This window comes from Onychostoma macrolepis, chromosome 04 (assembly GCF_012432095.1).
Source record: "Onychostoma macrolepis isolate SWU-2019 chromosome 04, ASM1243209v1, whole genome shotgun sequence".
Lineage (NCBI taxonomy): Eukaryota > Metazoa > Chordata > Actinopteri > Cypriniformes > Cyprinidae > Onychostoma > Onychostoma macrolepis.
Window position 1 is genome coordinate 32,750,938 of NC_081158.1, and position 17,279 is coordinate 32,768,216.

The window sequence follows — 17,279 nt, forward strand, 5'->3', positions numbered from 1 at the left end:
TAAAAATACTAATACTTAAGTTAATAAATTTATATTAAAAATACAATATAAAGTAATCAATTCACACGTAATGTTTATAATTTTAATAATAATACTTATAATAGAATTACAGATGGATGGGGAAAATTAAGTCAAAAATAGTAACATTTTGTCTGTTTACTGAATGCATGTTGCATATTATGGAAACGAGTTTTGTATCAGCTAGTTTTCTGTTGTTGTTTTGAAAAATGTATTTGGTGACAACATTATCAATTTATTATTTTTATTTATTTTTTGGTCTGAGTCCAGAAAGGCCAGTGCAAAGACATTTTATAGCCTTGGAATTATAAGGTTCTATCTGTATTCTGAGTGGTTTTGAGATATTGAGCTTCAAAGTTTTTGCATTCCATATAGGGAACAAGTCTCTTTCCTACATGAAAATGACAGAGACCATAAATGTATTCTAAGTGTACAATATCAAAATCCTCTCAAATTTTTAAATTGGGATTTTTGGAACAGGTCAAATGCAGATAGAACCTTCTAATTCTAAAAAGTCATTTTCCGCTTGGAATTATAAGGTTCTATCTCACGAAACATTAACTGAAGCAACAATTTTCAAGAAATTCAAATAGTTTTTTTTTTTTTTATCATTTGTTTTAAAACATAAAATTAGTGTTGTAACAATGTGTCAACATGTACAAGAAAGGTAAATTTAATGCTTTATTGCATTTATTCCATATTTTAGGACAAATGTTTTTTTCTTGGTTAAGTTACAAGGGGCAATACTAAATATTTTGTTCAGTGCTAATGCTAATTTTAGCGGGTAATTAAACACATTATTGAGGGAACAGTTAAGGCAGCTAACGTTACTCTAATCCATCTGACCAGGACTTTATTCCACAAAACGCGGGACAGGGAAAATGGCTTTCTCTTTAAATCAGTATGGCCGAGATAACATGCTGACGTTTATTGTTGTAAATAAGACCCCAGCATTTAAATTGTTGACTATTTGATATTTAAGGCTTAATGTTGTAAAATTTAAGACTTTAAATTGCATGAATATTTCGCCAATCATTACATATTCGGGTCTTTAGTGACCCAGACTTATATCCAGCACGGATGGATCTCTAACTGCTGCAATAGCAAACTCTCCTGATATTTTAAGAACATAAAATAAAAAAATAATAAAATAAGCTTTCTTACCTTTTGAAACTTAGAAGGGTTCGATTTGAGCAGATGATTTTACCCTCACTGCCATCGTCAGAGAGCATTTCCCCAGTGATTCAGCATCTGGCTCATATTCACGATCTCAATATATTCTCAAAACTATCGTTTTCAGCATCTTCAAAAACAACATTTTGATCGCTATTCACCACATCCACCATCAAACGACAGTGACACTTATATTTCATTATGTACAGTAATTGCTCTGCAGTAAAATCATCCAAGCCAATTCAATTTTTGCAGATGATTATTTGTTTTACGTACGCGCTAATTATGAGTAAAAAAAATCATGTCATCATTATGTTTTAAACAGTGCCACTTTGTGGAATAAAGGTGAATTGCACTTATTGATTATGCAGACACGTAATTATTGTTGTTTAATCTTTCCTGCTGTTACGGAGTAGTCCGGCGACGTGACAAAGAACGTTGATCCTGATTGGTCCTCTTGCGTGCATTCGAAGTGCTGATTGGCTGATTCACAGATAGAACCTTATAGAACCAAGTTAGAGTTCGACTTTGTAGATAGAACCTTTTTGTTTTCTAAATAAAAAGTCCTAAAATGTACAAAACTTTAAAAAAGCCATCACATAATGTAAATAAGATGTCACAGAATAAGAATACATGAATAACTCAATTTTGACAAAAATGTCAGATAGAACCTTATAATTCCAAGGGGGCGATTTGTTTCTTGCCTAGAACCTTCTTTTCTTTAGTGGAAATGTGTGTAATGGTTCTAGATTGCTCACCAGAACTGTGTCGGTGTAAAGGGGGTAACTGTGAGTGTGTTTACCTGGTTCTGCTTGAGCGTGGACACCAGTTTCTGCAGCGAGATGTTCTCCTCCTCCAGTTCGGTGTAGTCTTGCAGTAATCTGGCCTCTCTAAACTTATACTCCCTGATCTCCTCTCTCATCCGGCTTCTCTGCAACTCCAACATCTCATTACTCTGAGAGACACAGAGGGAGAAACGGAGACCAGACCTGTCAAACACCTTGAATACGGGGATACATTTGCGATGTCAAACCAATAATGGATTTATGCTGTTTATTAGGAGAGCGTTTCTGACCTCTCTCAGCTCCTGTAGGATGGTGCTGAGTCTCTCGTTCTCGACCTGCGTGCAGGACGCCTGTGATCTGCTGCTCTTCAGCTCGGCCTGCTGCTCGAGTAGGCGGCCCATGTAGTATGCTTCCTTAGTGGCCGACTCCTGCAGCAGCGTCTCCTCGTTGGTCTCCCCATCTTCAGCCACCTTCCTTTGAGTGGTGTACGCCTGGCTGAAGGCCTGAAAAAATGATTAATTAAGGAATACATTCATGCATAAAATGCATGCAAGAAACATTTTGGGATGCATCACAATTTGTGACTTAAACATAGTAAATAGTGTGCAATATTAGGATTAGTGCATCCCACATAGCAGTAGATTTAAAATAGAATGCATATAAAAAGTATGCATCTGTGCATGTTATTTTGGGCTAACATTTCCAAGAAATCATTTTTCAGTTGTAAAATATTGGGGAGGAATGCAGTGCCAACAGTTTTTAATCTAGAAGTGAAATATTAATTCATTTTAAGGCAATGGATTTAGCTAGATGCCAACACTTTTCATGTAAACACAAGCAGTATCTGACAAAGCGATCTGTGATTTAGATTTGTGCTTATAGCACAACAAAAGTGCCTGGAAAATACTATTTTAAGTGGATTTTTGAAGTATGCATCCAAGTATGCTTTGTATTACCTATAATTCCTTGTGGTAAGCAAGACCATTGTAGTTTTATGAAATAGTATTGTATACTAACTACCACAATCTAAAGTATGTACTAAGCAGTACTTTTTAATCAATAGTGAAGCACATACTTTTAATTGTAATACATTCACGTAAGTGCTTGAAACCTAGGTTTAAAAGGGAAATATCTTGTTTTGCCATTTTTACCAAAAGTTTTTGCTAAGATGTCTCTAGTCTGTACTTGAGGTAGACAAAGTCAAATATAAAAGTGTCCTCACTTAAAAAGTACATTAGTGTGATCTGATGAAATACTAAGTTTTTAGTATTTCATTTTTTTTTTTTTTTTAATTTTGTCAAGTGCTTTTATCATATTTATAATTTTTTTATATAAATATTACTATTTAGGTTCCTCTTGGAATTGCTCCTCTTCTTCTTCTTCTTCTTCTCCAAAGTGAATCGCATTTTGGAGGGCCTAAACATGCTCCAAAACTCATGAAACTTTGCACACGGGTCAGAACTGGCGAAAATTTACATCTGATATGGGTTTCAGAAGTGGGTGTGGCAAAATGGCTCGATAGCGCCACCTATAATATTTCAAAAGAGTGCGCCTCGAGCTACGTTTTATGTACATGCACGAAAATCGGTACACACATGTAAAACACCATTACCTACAAAAAAGCCTCTTGGTACAAAATCCAAAACCCAACAGGAAATACGTTATTTTGAATTTCCTGTTTGATTTTTGTGCAGTTTTTGCAATTTCCAGGCTTCGTACTTTGACGAACTCCTCCTACAGTTTTAATCAGATCGTCTTCAAATTTGCTGAGTGTAATCATAAGGCCTTTGCGATGTTAAATTGCGAAGATCTAGAGTTTTCGTCAAGGGGCGTGTCCCTGGGGGCCTGACAAAGTTTGATGTTTCGCCATGAAACAGGAAGTTGCTGTAACTCAGGCAAGCAATGTCCGATCTGCCACAAACTTCACACGTTTCATAGGAGTTCAGTCCTGAACACATCTGCATGCTCATATTCAGATATAGTCATAGCGCCACCTGCTGGCAACAAGAAGTGACATGTTTAACACTGTAATGGACTCCTAGGTGCATATTAAAAGTGTCAACAAGTGATAAATATGCTGGCAGCATGCTACAAGCATACTAAAACATGCTAGCAACACTTAGCTAAGTGCTAAAGCATGCTAGTAATGCAGTGAAACAGGAAGTTGCTGTAACTCAGGCATGCTGTGTTCAATCTGCCCCAAATTTAACAAGTTTGATAAGAGGCCTGTCCTGAACACATATACATTCCCGTATTTGGTTATAGTCATAGCGCCACCTGCTGGCAACAGGAAGTGACATGTTTTAGACTGTGATGCACTATTAGCAACACATTAAAATATGCCATTGTGTGCTAAACATGTTAGCAACATGCTCAAACATGTTAACAACACTTACCTAAGTGCTAAAGTATGCTACTAACTCCATCAAAAAGGAAGTTGTTGTAACTCAGGCATACAATGTCCAATCTGCCTCCAACTTCACATGTTTGATTACAGTCCTGGCCTGAAGACATCTACATGCTCACATTCGGTTATATGTGATAGCGCCACCTACTGACAACAGGAAGTGACATGTTTTACACAGTGATGCACTTTTAGCAACACTGTAAATTATGCCATTGTGTGCTAAACATGCTAGAATAATGGTCAAACATGCTAGCAACACTTACTAAGTACTAAAGCATGTTATTAATACCATGACAAAGGAAGTTGTTGTAACTCATGCATACAATGTCTTATGTGCCCCAAACTTCACACCTTTTATAATAGTCCTGGCCTAAACACATCAAAAGGCCAATATTCAGTTAAAATTATAGCGCCACCTACTGGTGACAGGAAATGACTTGTTTCACACTAACTTAAACACACAATGTCTGATCTGCCCCAAACTTCATATGTTTGATAAATGTGCTGGCCTGAAGACATCTACATGTCAATTTCCAGTTATATACATAGCGCCACCAGCTGGCAGCATGAAATTACTTGTTTCACACTAACTTAAACATGCAATGTCCGATCTGTCCCAAACTTCACACGTTTTATAAGAGTAATGGTCTTAACACATCTTAAGGCCAATATTCAGTTATAAACATACCGCCACCTGCTGGCAATAGGAAATGACTTGTTTTACACTAACTTAAACATGCAATGTCCAATCTGCACAAAACTTCACAAGTTCGATAAGAGTCCGGGCCTGAACACATCTAAAGGCCAAAATCCCATTATAATCATAGCGCCACCTTTTGGCAATAGGAAATGTCATGCTTTATAGTAACTCAAACATACTACTTTCAATCTGCATCAAACTTCATATGTTTGATAAAAGTGCTGCCCTGAAGACATCTACATGCCAATATTCAGTTATAGACATAGCGCCACCAGCTGGCAGCAGGTTTGGCACATATAAATAACTTTGACATATTCCTCTATGTTTGCCTTTTAAATGCATATTGCTCACCGTTCCCTCTCTCCCTGAAGCAACCGGTCGGCGGTGAGCCCGGGTGCGAGGGCCCATTCATCGCTGCTTGCAGCTTTAATACATTTTTATAGTTTTAGCTTTAGCTCAGTTATAGTTATTATTTATTCCCAGTTAATAATTTTATTGCTTCAGTTTAAACTTATTTCAGCTTGTTGCCAAGGCAACATTTCAAATTTTTATTTAATTTGAGTTTTTCCATCTAATATTTTATTTTATTTTATTATTTATTTTAGCCTTCATTTTTCATTTTATTTCTGCTTTTATTTCAATCAACAAACAAATGTTTAATTCTATTTAATGATAATAACCATTGATTTAATATCTGAAAAACAGACAATTAAGACAAAGATCCTAAAACAGCAAAGCTGTAAACAATTTTTTTGGTGACCTCACAATGCGAGGTGAAGTTCAAGCAATATTGTCCATAATCTGGAAGACGTGAGGGGAATAGATGAAAACTGTGATCTCGCATAAGACACTGAGAAAATCAATGCAGCGCTCAGCCGAGAGAAGCAGAAGCTCATAGTGTGAAAAATCAATTAGGAGGTGTAGAGGAGCTCAACGCTCCAGGTATGAGGAATGACAGGAGAAATAACAGACTTATGGAGCAGTGCATCATGGGACAGAACTGATAACAGCATTCGATAGCAGATCGGAGGCAGAATAACCGTAGTATTTGCTGAATGCCCATTTTACTGTGTGAGAGAGCGTCACTGTAATGGAGAGAGAGCCGAATGAGTCTTGTATGCGCTCAGAGGAAGCATGTTCTCACTGCATGGATGGAGAGCGATGGAGCCTTTCAAAACAGACGCCACTGGGGTTTTCCATTAGCTGGGAATTTAATCAAACTCTCCCTCTGAGCTGCAGGGAGAACTCTGTGTTTTTACACTCGGATGAGATCAGAGTTGTGGTTGAACTTGAAGTATTTAGTTGGGTTTGTTTAATCAAAACTCACTATTACTATTGCTCAATTCATTTAACAAACATCCAATTCTATTAAACTTTGGGACCAAATTTTCCCTTGAGAGGGTCTATGAAAATCATGCAAATCTCTTATTATTGGACAATATAGTGTGACGATGGCTTCAGGATATGGCGACGGTTGTAAAGTTAAGCAAGGAACTAGGCCAAGACTAGCTTAACATAATGTAATAATAAAGATACAGATAAGATGAACTGTTGATGTTAAATAATTATAATATTTTTTTTTTTTTTTTTAATGAAATAAAAAAATTGAATTGTTAATTGTTTGTTCATGGTAGTTCACAATACATTAATTAATGTCAACACATCAGGGATATTATTATTAGTTAAAATGACAACTAAAACCATAAACAAATTTAATTACTTCAAAAAATATATATAAAGAAAGGGAAAAAACTAACACACAATACAATACAATACAATACAATACAATAAAACACAAAATACAATAAAAAATACATTAAATAAAATGTAATGCATTAAAATAAAATAAAATCAATGGAAAATTATTTTAAGTTGAAGTATTAAAATAACTACAACTAAATAAAAATTAAACTTAGTAAAACGTAAAAGATCAATAAAAATGACAAAAACACAAGGAAATTGCTAAAACTTTACAATGAACATTATAAATATAATTCACAATATTATCAAATGTAAAAATAAAATAAAATTCCCAATATTAATAAAAACTGTAATAGTATATCAATAATACTAAACTGAAAATATTTTGTAAATGTATTAGTAAATTTACATAGAATTAGGAAAATATTATTTATTGTTAGCTCATGTTAACAAATTAAACCTTTTTGTATTTTTTTCATATTTGAGGAGGTAGAGAGCTTTTTGACTTGAGCCATAAAGTAACCAACTAGCAACCACATTTAACACCTTAGCAACCAAATAACAACACTCTGGCAACCATTCACAACATCCTTGCATCATGGCAGCCTGTTTTATACAGACAAACACCACTCTGGTTAGTCAAAAATCTAGTTAGACATGACTTTAACTGAACTGGCTTTGCAGCAGTGAATTATGGGAAGACTCACCATATGCGATTGGGACAAGGACACAGAATATAGACTGTGCTGAGAGGGCATTTCTGTGACGTGCCTCAAGACGTCCTGAGACTATATTTAGTCAGTTCAGTAATATGGTGTGACTCTTTCCTCATGTGATATAATGAGTGACGCACTGGGCCTTTATCACAGGACTCTTATCACGCTTTATTTATCCCACAAATCAGTAACTTGATTGTGACTTGATTGAGACCTTGTGATGTGGAATAAACACAAATTAAATAGATGTATTATAAAAGCATGGCAGCGGGTCAGACTCAGTAATCTGCACGGGGTTGAAAGGTTAAATATTTTGGCTGATCCGAGACCAGTTCTGGCTCTTGACAAAAGCATTTGTTAGATAATAACATGCATGATATCACAACCAGCATGTCTAATCAAGCGCAATATCATGTTCTTTTTTCTTAGAAGAAATGAATCATCCAGTTATTCTTTACATATTCTGATGTAAGATTCTCTTCTGCCAACAACAGTCTGTCGATAATATTTCATAATGATATACTGAAGCATCGATATCATCACAGTCACAATCTGAGCTCTTTTGACTGGATTTTTTTTAAATGTATTATGTTATTAAGATTAACTGAAATTATTATTAACTGAAAGTGAAGGCACACTTTACCAGTGTTAACAATGTGAAACTGTTAATTAAATTGAAATAATGATAAAACTAATATAAGCTAAATAGATTAAAAAAACTAATGTAAATGACAAAAGATATTAATAAATAACACTGCGCAGTATGCGATCAATTATAGGGCGTATTAGATGTGAACGGCATCTGGAACAGTTGTGCATTCATGTATCACATGACAGGAAGCAGACTGGAGAGATTTAGCCCTGAGTCATTGTGATTCACCTCGACACTATACAAATGTAATATAAAAATAAACAAGGTGAAAAGTGACCAACGTTTACACTTACTTTACCTCAGTAGTGGTTACTAGACAAGTTTGAGGCGGATATGTGGCAATGGCTTATAAACCAGTTAAAAAAAAACACATACATAATAATATAAACTATCACAATAGTTATTTATCACTGATTGAGTGAGTTTCAGGCATTTTGACTTAATTATATTTGAATTAATTTAAATGCATAATAGTTATATAAATACATTTGGATGTCTTATTTATATATTAATTATATTTAAATACAATTTAAATCATAACTCATCATTGTCTCATCATGTCATCAAACTGTTTGATGTGGCCAGACATTCTAAATGAGTTAATTGTCAAGTGAATTTCTATGGATATATATTATACTTAAATATATTTAAATCATAGCTATTAGTTTTTTTTTCTTATGTATGATGTCAACTTTGTTTGATGACGTTTCCACACATTTCAAAAGAACGAATTGTTTCAAGTAAAGTGAAACTTCAACAGATCTGTCCGACTACTGCATAAGACCCAAACACGCACAAAACACACACACACACACACACACACACACACACACACACACAGGCAGACTGTGAAAATCACCCAGGAGATTCTCTTTCTTCACAAAGACAAAGCTGAAGCACAGCAGCCCTCCATCTGTCTCTCTCTCTCTCTCTCTCTCTCTCCACATTCACACCCCTCAAGACGATCTCACTCCCACAACACATTTACCATGATCCTATCTATCTATCTGTCTATCTATACATCTATCTATCTGTCTATCTATCTATCTATCTATCTATCCGTCTATCTATCCGTCTATCTATCTATCCATCTGTCTGTCCGTCTGTCCGTTTGTCTGTCTGTGTGGTTTAAACCATGTCAGTGGGTTTTTGATGTCTGCTGGTGCTGTGAGAGCCGCAGGCAGTAAGCTGAGCCTTACAATTTTCTGGAGAGAGCTCCACACAGACACACGGATCGATATGAAGGCCCGTGGGCCGCAGTGAACCTTTATATGTGACCCGCTCTGCAGCAGCAGCAGAGCTCCAAAGCAGCTCAAAGTCAGTTTATTTCTGTACAGGAATCAGATCAGATGGTGCTGCAACAGAAACATGATGAGATGCGTGTCTGTTTGATGCATGTTACACAGTGTTTGTCAGAGACAGAGCTGGTGAAAACGACGCTTCCATGTCTGACATGGAGTTTCTTGTTGCATAATACAAAATAATCATCATTAATCAGCTACTGACAGCTTTGCCCTTGCCTGAGTTTGTAAAAGTGTGCTTGAGAGATACATACTGTATATATTTACTGGTATGTATATTGAATTCCTGTATATGAGCAACAACGGTTAACATATCTGAATCAGATAGTCAATAAAATAAGAAGTTATGCGTAACAAAAACATGCCAAAATTAAATAATAATAATAATATATATATATATATATATATATATATATATATATATATATATATATATATATATATATATAGATAGATAGATGCAAGAAAATGAAGCATATATTTATACAGTATGCTATTCATGAAGCATAAGCATATTTGACAAATATTAAAAATTAAAAATTAAATTATAAAAGTATAAATTTCATATATTTTAATATACAATAAAGATATATTATTTAAATATATTGTTAATTTTTTAGCATTGCATTACACGTTTGAGCATAAAGATAATACAAAATCATAAAAACATAAAACAAAAATACAAAATGGAGAGTTTAAATGTGATTAAGTCTCATGAAAATAATGTCAAATTTAAATCTTGCAATAAATAAATAAATAATAGACCTAAAATAGACTTCATTTTCTTCATGCAAATTAAGAATTTTTCCTCCCTTTATGATTTTTGCTTAAATCTGACCTGGGTGTTTTAATGAAGTTAAGTGCATGACATCACTTGCCACATGAATTATGCAGCGACTGTTTCTCTGTGTGTATTATACAACCTGACGTTCACATGTCTCCCCCTAAGTGCCTGGATCTGTCCCATCTATAATTCATAACTCAATGTCTCCAAGCTTCGGCCCAAGCACATCAGGAACTCGGCATGAACTCCGAAGAATTATTTCAAAAAGAGAAACCGCAAGCCATTGTTTTAAAGGTCACAAAGTGCTTTTTTGTCTTCATTCTCAACACTATATCTATTGTTTCATCACTTCAAACTCACATATCCATCATGGTTTTTTCCCAGGTTATTTTAGATACCTATTCTGAAATCTGTACACATTCACACTTGAGCTGCATTAAAGCATCTCTGCATATAAGACATGCTGCTCCACCGACTGGTGCTTTTAGCTCTGAGCTGCTGCAACTAATGCACCTCTGCATTTTTCATCTGACGTACATTACCAGCCAACACATGATGCACCGCCAGAAACACCAACCCAGTCAGACAGGAGTGATTTTCTCATCTGGAAACCACTTCAGCAAGTTCTTAACGCATATTACCACCAATCATCAATTAGCAAATGCAGTCCTATGAATCTAAACATCTCATAAACAGTGAATAAGTAAACATTTTTACAGTTAATGTTTAAATGGCCCTAATAATAAGCCATTACAGCAATCAAATTAATTGTATAATCCTCTGAAAACATAGAAATGCACAAGAGGATCACAAGAACCCAATATTTCTCTGATTTGTTGAAAAACTCTCCTTTTTCCACTAGAATAAGGCACAGTCTCAAATATCCCTAGGCATTATCGTTCTGAGACAGATTCAATCCTCAAAGCCTTCAGAAGACTCTCGGTCGGAGAAAAACGCCTCACAAGTCATACTGGGGATTGGCTGTATATCAGAGACGTATGATGACATCTGAGTGTGTTTTGCTTGTATTTGCGATATTAAAGGAACAACTGTTGACGTTGTGTTTGATTGGCAGCTTACAAGCCACAGCAGACACTGCTATATTCTGCCAATATTGCAAATGGAGGTAAACCGGCATCAGCCAATAAACTGTCAGCTCTGCTTGTTCATTATGAAAGACTGTGGGAAACGTGATTGGGAGATTTCGCACTGAATGATGCATGCGCTTGGTGGAATCCAAGTAAACAACTATAAAGCAGCTTTTGAATGAAGGGAAATACTCAATTGTGCACTAACAGCAGCATGAATGGCTGTTTGTAATGAGAATTCTTGGGAAGGACACATGAGGCTCCTGGAAGCTTCTGAGCTCACGGGGTTGTGGTTTTGCCAAGGAAACACAAAAGGACTCTGGGAAAAATGCTTTTGTAACTACAACAACAAAAATAAATAAATTAATATTTAAAAATAAATAATTACATAAAAATGTTTTGGCAATATAATAATATATATATATATATATATATATATATATATATATATATATATATATATATATATATATATAGATAGATGGATGCAAGAAAATGAAGCATATATTTATACAGTATGCTATTCATGAAGCATAAGCATATTTGACAAATATTAAAAATTAAAAATTAAATTATAAAAGTATAAATTTCATATATTTTAATATACAATAAAGATATATTATTTAAATATATTGTTAATTTTTTAGCATTGCATTACACGTTTGAGCATAAAGATAATACAAAATCATAAAAACATAAAACAAAAATACAAAATGGAGAGTTTAAATGTGATTAAGTCTCATGAAAATAATGTCAAATTTAAATCTTGCAATAAATAAATAAATAATAGACCTAAAATAGACTTCATTTTCTTCATGCAAATTAAGAATTTTTCCTCCCTTTATGATTTTTTGCTTAAATCTGACCTGGGTGTTTTAATGAAGTTAAGTGCATGACATCACTTGCCACATGAATTATGCAGCGACTGTTTCTCTGTGTGTATTATACAACCTGACGTTCACATGTCTCCCCCTAAGTGCCTGGATCTGTCCCATCTATAATTCATAACTCAATGTCTCCAAGCTTCGGCCCAAGCACATCAGGAACTCGGCATGAACTCCGAAGAATTATTTCAAAAAGAGAAACCGCAAGCCATTGTTTTAAAGGTCACAAAGTGCTTTTTTGTCTTCATTCTCAACACTATATCTATTGTTTCATCACTTCAAACTCACATATCCATCATGGTTTTTTCCCAGGTTATTTTAGATACCTATTCTGAAATCTGTACACATTCACACTTGAGCTGCATTAAAGCATCTCTGCATATAAGACATGCTGCTCCACCGACTGGTGCTTTTAGCTCTGAGCTGCTGCAACTAATGCACCTCTGCATTTTTCATCTGACGTACATTACCAGCCAACACATGATGCACCGCCAGAAACACCAACCCAGTCAGACAGGAGTGATTTTCTCATCTGGAAACCACTTCAGCAAGTTCTTAACGCATATTACCACCAATCATCAATTAGCAAATGCAGTCCTATGAATCTAAACATCTCATAAACAGTGAATAAGTAAACATTTTTACAGTTAATGTTTAAATGGCCCTAATAATAAGCCATTACAGCAATCAAATTAATTGTATAATCCTCTGAAAACATAGAAATGCACAAGAGGATCACAAGAACCCAATATTTCTCTGATTTGTTGAAAAACTCTCCTTTTTCCACTAGAATAAGGCACAGTCTCAAATATCCCTAGGCATTATCGTTCTGAGACAGATTCAATCCTCAAAGCCTTCAGAAGACTCTCGGTCGGAGAAAAAAACGCTCTCACAAGTCATACTGGGGATTGGCTGTATATCAGAGACGTATGATGACATCTGAGTGTGTTTTGCTTGTATTTGCGATATTAAAGGAACAACTGTTGACGTTGTGTTTGATTGGCAGCTTACAAGCCACAGCAGACACTGCTATATTCTGCCAATATTGCAAATGGAGGTAAACCGGCATCAGCCAATAAACTGTCAGCTCTGCTTGTTCATTATGAAAGACTGTGGGAAACGTGATTGGGAGATTTCGCACTGAATGATGCATGCGCTTGGTGGAATCCAAGTAAACAACTATAAAGCAGCTTTTGAATGAAGGGAAATACTCAATTGTGCACTAACAGCAGCATGAATGGCTGTTTGTAATGAGAATTCTTGGGAAGGACACATGAGGCTCCTGGAAGCTTCTGAGCTCACGGGGTTGTGGTTTTGCCAAGGAAACACAAAAGGACTCTGGGAAAAATGCTTTTGTAACTACAACAACAAAAAATAAATAAATTAATATTTAAAAATAAATAATTACATAAAAATGTTTTGGCAATATAATAATATAGATACTTCTTATTTTAGATATTTTTGTATTTGTCATATTTAAGCATATTATTGCTCTTTTGCAGTTTCAGGTTATAGTAGCAGCCAATCTTAGCAGGCCAATGGGGAGTCTTGAATGTCAGAAATAGACATTTATGAATAATATATCAGCAGATGCCTTCATCATCTGGTATGTCTCCAATTACCATTACTATTGCATACACCGGGAAATACAGATAATTACCAATAAAATGCATATTACAAGAAATTATATGAGCAATATTCATGAATGACAAAAAAAAAAAAAAATCGAATGTGAGCTGCTTACATTTTATTTTAAGGCATCACAGACTGACTTACACTACCTTCTAAGATACCTTCCTATATACTTGCAACAAAAACAATCCATCTAATACAATGGATAAAGATACTGACTATAAATGTCAAAACATGCTTTCAATTTACTTATAATTCATTCAATGCCAAAGATAACCAATAAAATGCAGTTCGACCTGAATAAAAATGAAATATTTTACCCAATAGTTGTGTATTTTTGTGATTATGACATGCAATATTGATGGCTTTTATCCCAGTCCTCTTATTATCTAAAGTCACTGAAGAATATCACTCAATTCCAAATTTGTGACCATTTTCCAGCGCAGAGCTCTGATCTGTTAGTCAACGATCGATACAGTTCATTGAGATTTAATTGAAGAAACGACGCAGCCAATTAAAGATGTGCTGTGTGCATTATCAAAGCCTGCGGTTCTCATTTTTTTATCACGTATTCTTATTATAACCTTATTTACCTCCATCACAAGAAAAGCTAAGATTATAATATGATTCTTTAAAACATAGTTATAAATCAAGCCAGACTTATCAATGCACTCTGGAGTTTCGTTTCGTTTTGGGTTTTTGGGTGGTTTCAGTGACAGTCTTTGTACTCAAGTGCATATGAAGGACTCCTGAAGCAGACGCGTTTCTGTGACTCTGTCAATCTTATTATCCATGAGGGTGTTTGCTGGCAGCCGTCGCCCTGTGCTAACCTTCAGCGCAGTCCACTGCAGTCAGCAAGAGTACACTGCCTCTACTAATGAAGCTATGAATAAACTCAGGCTGTGGGAATATAGACGAGGAGCATCGGTCAAGAACATTATTTACTCTGTGACTCTGTAACGTTAACATGCTGCAAAACTATTATTGCTTACTCAGACCTTTTGAGATAGCTGCTGAGAATTTCAAACTATATAATTAGAACAAAATAATGTTGCAACTTTGTAAATAAATGTTGCAAACAAACAGGTTAGAGCAGACACACAATCTCTGAGCACACTAGACAGGCACAAAACAACATTATTCAGGTCAGAGCACAGACTCCATTGAACACGGAGGATCTTCTTTGGTGTATGGTATTTCTTGTAGTACAAACAAAATCACCAGCACTGGCTGCTTTATTTCTGCTGTTTTAGTCTCTAATTCACCACAGCTGCAGTTTCAGTATAGCATAGTCTCTAGTGTGTATGATTTACAACACATGAATTACACTTGCTTTGCTTTTTTAAGATTCGTGTAGTTAAAAATTGTGGACATGGGGAGAAAAATCTAATTTTGTGACTAGCAATTTTTTTTCCTACTATAATCTGTTCTGTTCTATTCTAACAGTTCTTTCTACTGTTCTACACACATTATATGTCAAACTATCTTTGAGATTTTTGGCAAAATTCTATTCTTTTCTACTCTTTTTCAATGACAACATTTTTGACAATATTCTATTCTACTGTTCTATTCCACTATAACATTCTATTCTTTCCTTTTCAATAACATAATATAACACACATGTTGTCAATATTCTTTTCCAAAACATAACATAACATGAACAGATTTATTTATTTTATTTTATTTTTTATGCATTTATCTAATTTATTCTACTCTTCAATAATAACATTACCGGATTTCTGACAATATTCTATTCTATTGATTTCTATTCTTTTAATAACAACATATATATTGTCAATATTCTATCCAAAACATGACTATAGTTTTTGTATTCTATAGTTTTTGATAATAACATAAGCAGATTTTTGGCAATAGCCTATTCTATTGTTTTCTATTATTTCACATAACATAATATAACATAACAACATTTCTTGCCAATGTTCTATTCCATGACATGAACTGATTTTTGGCAATAATCTGTTCTATTATTTTACATAACATAACTTCTCGCCAATATTCTATTCCATAACATGACATGACCAGATTTTTGGAAATCCTCTATTCTACTTTGTTGTTTTCCATTTAATTCTGTTCTGTTCTATAACATAAAAGCACAACAGGCCTTTTGTTTGAAAAGCATCTTCGGTGATTATAAGAGGAGAATGAGCTGTACCTCGTGCAGCTGCTCCAGCTCCTGTCTGAGGGTCTCCTGCTCGGCCTCGAGCTCCGCATACTGCTGTTTGAGGCTCTGGTTCTCCTCCAACACCGCCAGCCCGCACTCCGCCGCCCGGACCTTCTCCCGGTTCGCCTCCGCGAGCTCGCGGGTCAGCCGCTCCACCTCCGCCCGGTAATGATCCACCGACTCCCCGCATCCTCCTCCACCTCCCCCAGCAGCCATCGGGCCGGCCCGGCCCCTCCACTGCGCTGGATGGACGGATAGATGAACGGATGGATGGAGGCACCTGCGCCTTAACGTTACCCCAGCCTCCAATAGAAAGTCAATGATCCAGACATATCAACAACAAAAGACGAACGAATTGAAGTCCGAAGCAAAAATTAATCATCGCAATCCTGAAAGGGGCCTCACTTTCTTTCTTTCTTTCTTTCTTCCTCCTCTTTTTCTGCTTGCTCATGGGTGTCGGGACGCCATCATCGCTAGGATGGAGAAACGTGGCCCGACTCGTTTCGGCTCTCCTCCTGCTGTGACGTCAGCGCATCTTGCTGCAGCCCTGAGCTCATGGATATGAATCGAGTCGCGCCCCGGCGTTGCTTAGTAACCTTCCGGGAGCGCCCAGGCACGTGACTTAATTAATATTCATAAGCTGCGCTTCCTCAACAGTGAGATCATCAGCGCCTGCATATTATTATTATTATTATTATTATTATTATTATTATTTATTTATTGTATATGCTGAACAATTAACATTCAAGCCATAATTAAATATTACAAACAGGACAATCACATTTTATGAAAGAAAAAGGAAGAAAAAAATAAAAATAAAAACAAGGAGGTATACATCAATAATCACAATAGTGAGAAGGACTTTAGTTCTTTAAGCGTATCCATAGTTCTGGTTGCAAATATGCAATTGATAGAGGGTCAAATGTGTGAGTTTTTTTTTTTTTTTTTAATAAAAAGAAGAGAGATAGATAAAATCGAATTAGAATAGAGAGTGCTAGAGTTAGAGGGTCAAATAAAGATGGAAGAGATGTGTTTTTAGCCGATTCTTGAAGATGGATTGAGTTGGGCAGGTCATTCCATCAGATGGGAACAGTTAATGAAAAAGTGTGTGAAAGTGATTTTGTGCCTCTTTGGGATGGCACAATAATGCGTCGTTCACTTGCAGAATGCAAGCTTCTAGAGGGCACATAAGTCTGAAGTACTGAATTTAGGTAAAGGGGTGCAGAGCCAGACATGAATGCCTTGAATTTACATTT

General features: G+C 35.5%; 1 protein-coding gene across 10 annotated transcripts in view; it reads right to left on the bottom strand.

Moving 5' to 3' along the window:
- The window catches only part of LOC131538645 (protein bicaudal D homolog 1-like), a 31,452-nt gene extending 14,847 nt beyond the window's left edge, over window positions 1-16,605 (bottom strand). For 4 of the 10 annotated variants that reach the window (XR_009270626.1, XR_009270627.1, XM_058772615.1 and 1 more), the window contains exons 1-3: window positions 16,015-16,599; window positions 2,267-2,479; window positions 1,994-2,146 (exon numbers count right to left, since the gene is read on the bottom strand). Coding sequence is in view for 7 of the 10 variants with exons in the window: in XM_058772615.1 (XP_058628598.1) it covers window positions 1,994-2,146; window positions 2,267-2,479; window positions 16,015-16,239 (591 nt within the window). In the remaining 3 variants the exon portion in view is untranslated. The other 6 variants (XM_058772619.1, XM_058772617.1, XM_058772618.1 and 3 more) reach the window with 4 other exon arrangements.
- Between the last annotated feature and the right edge of the window lie 674 nt (window positions 16,606-17,279).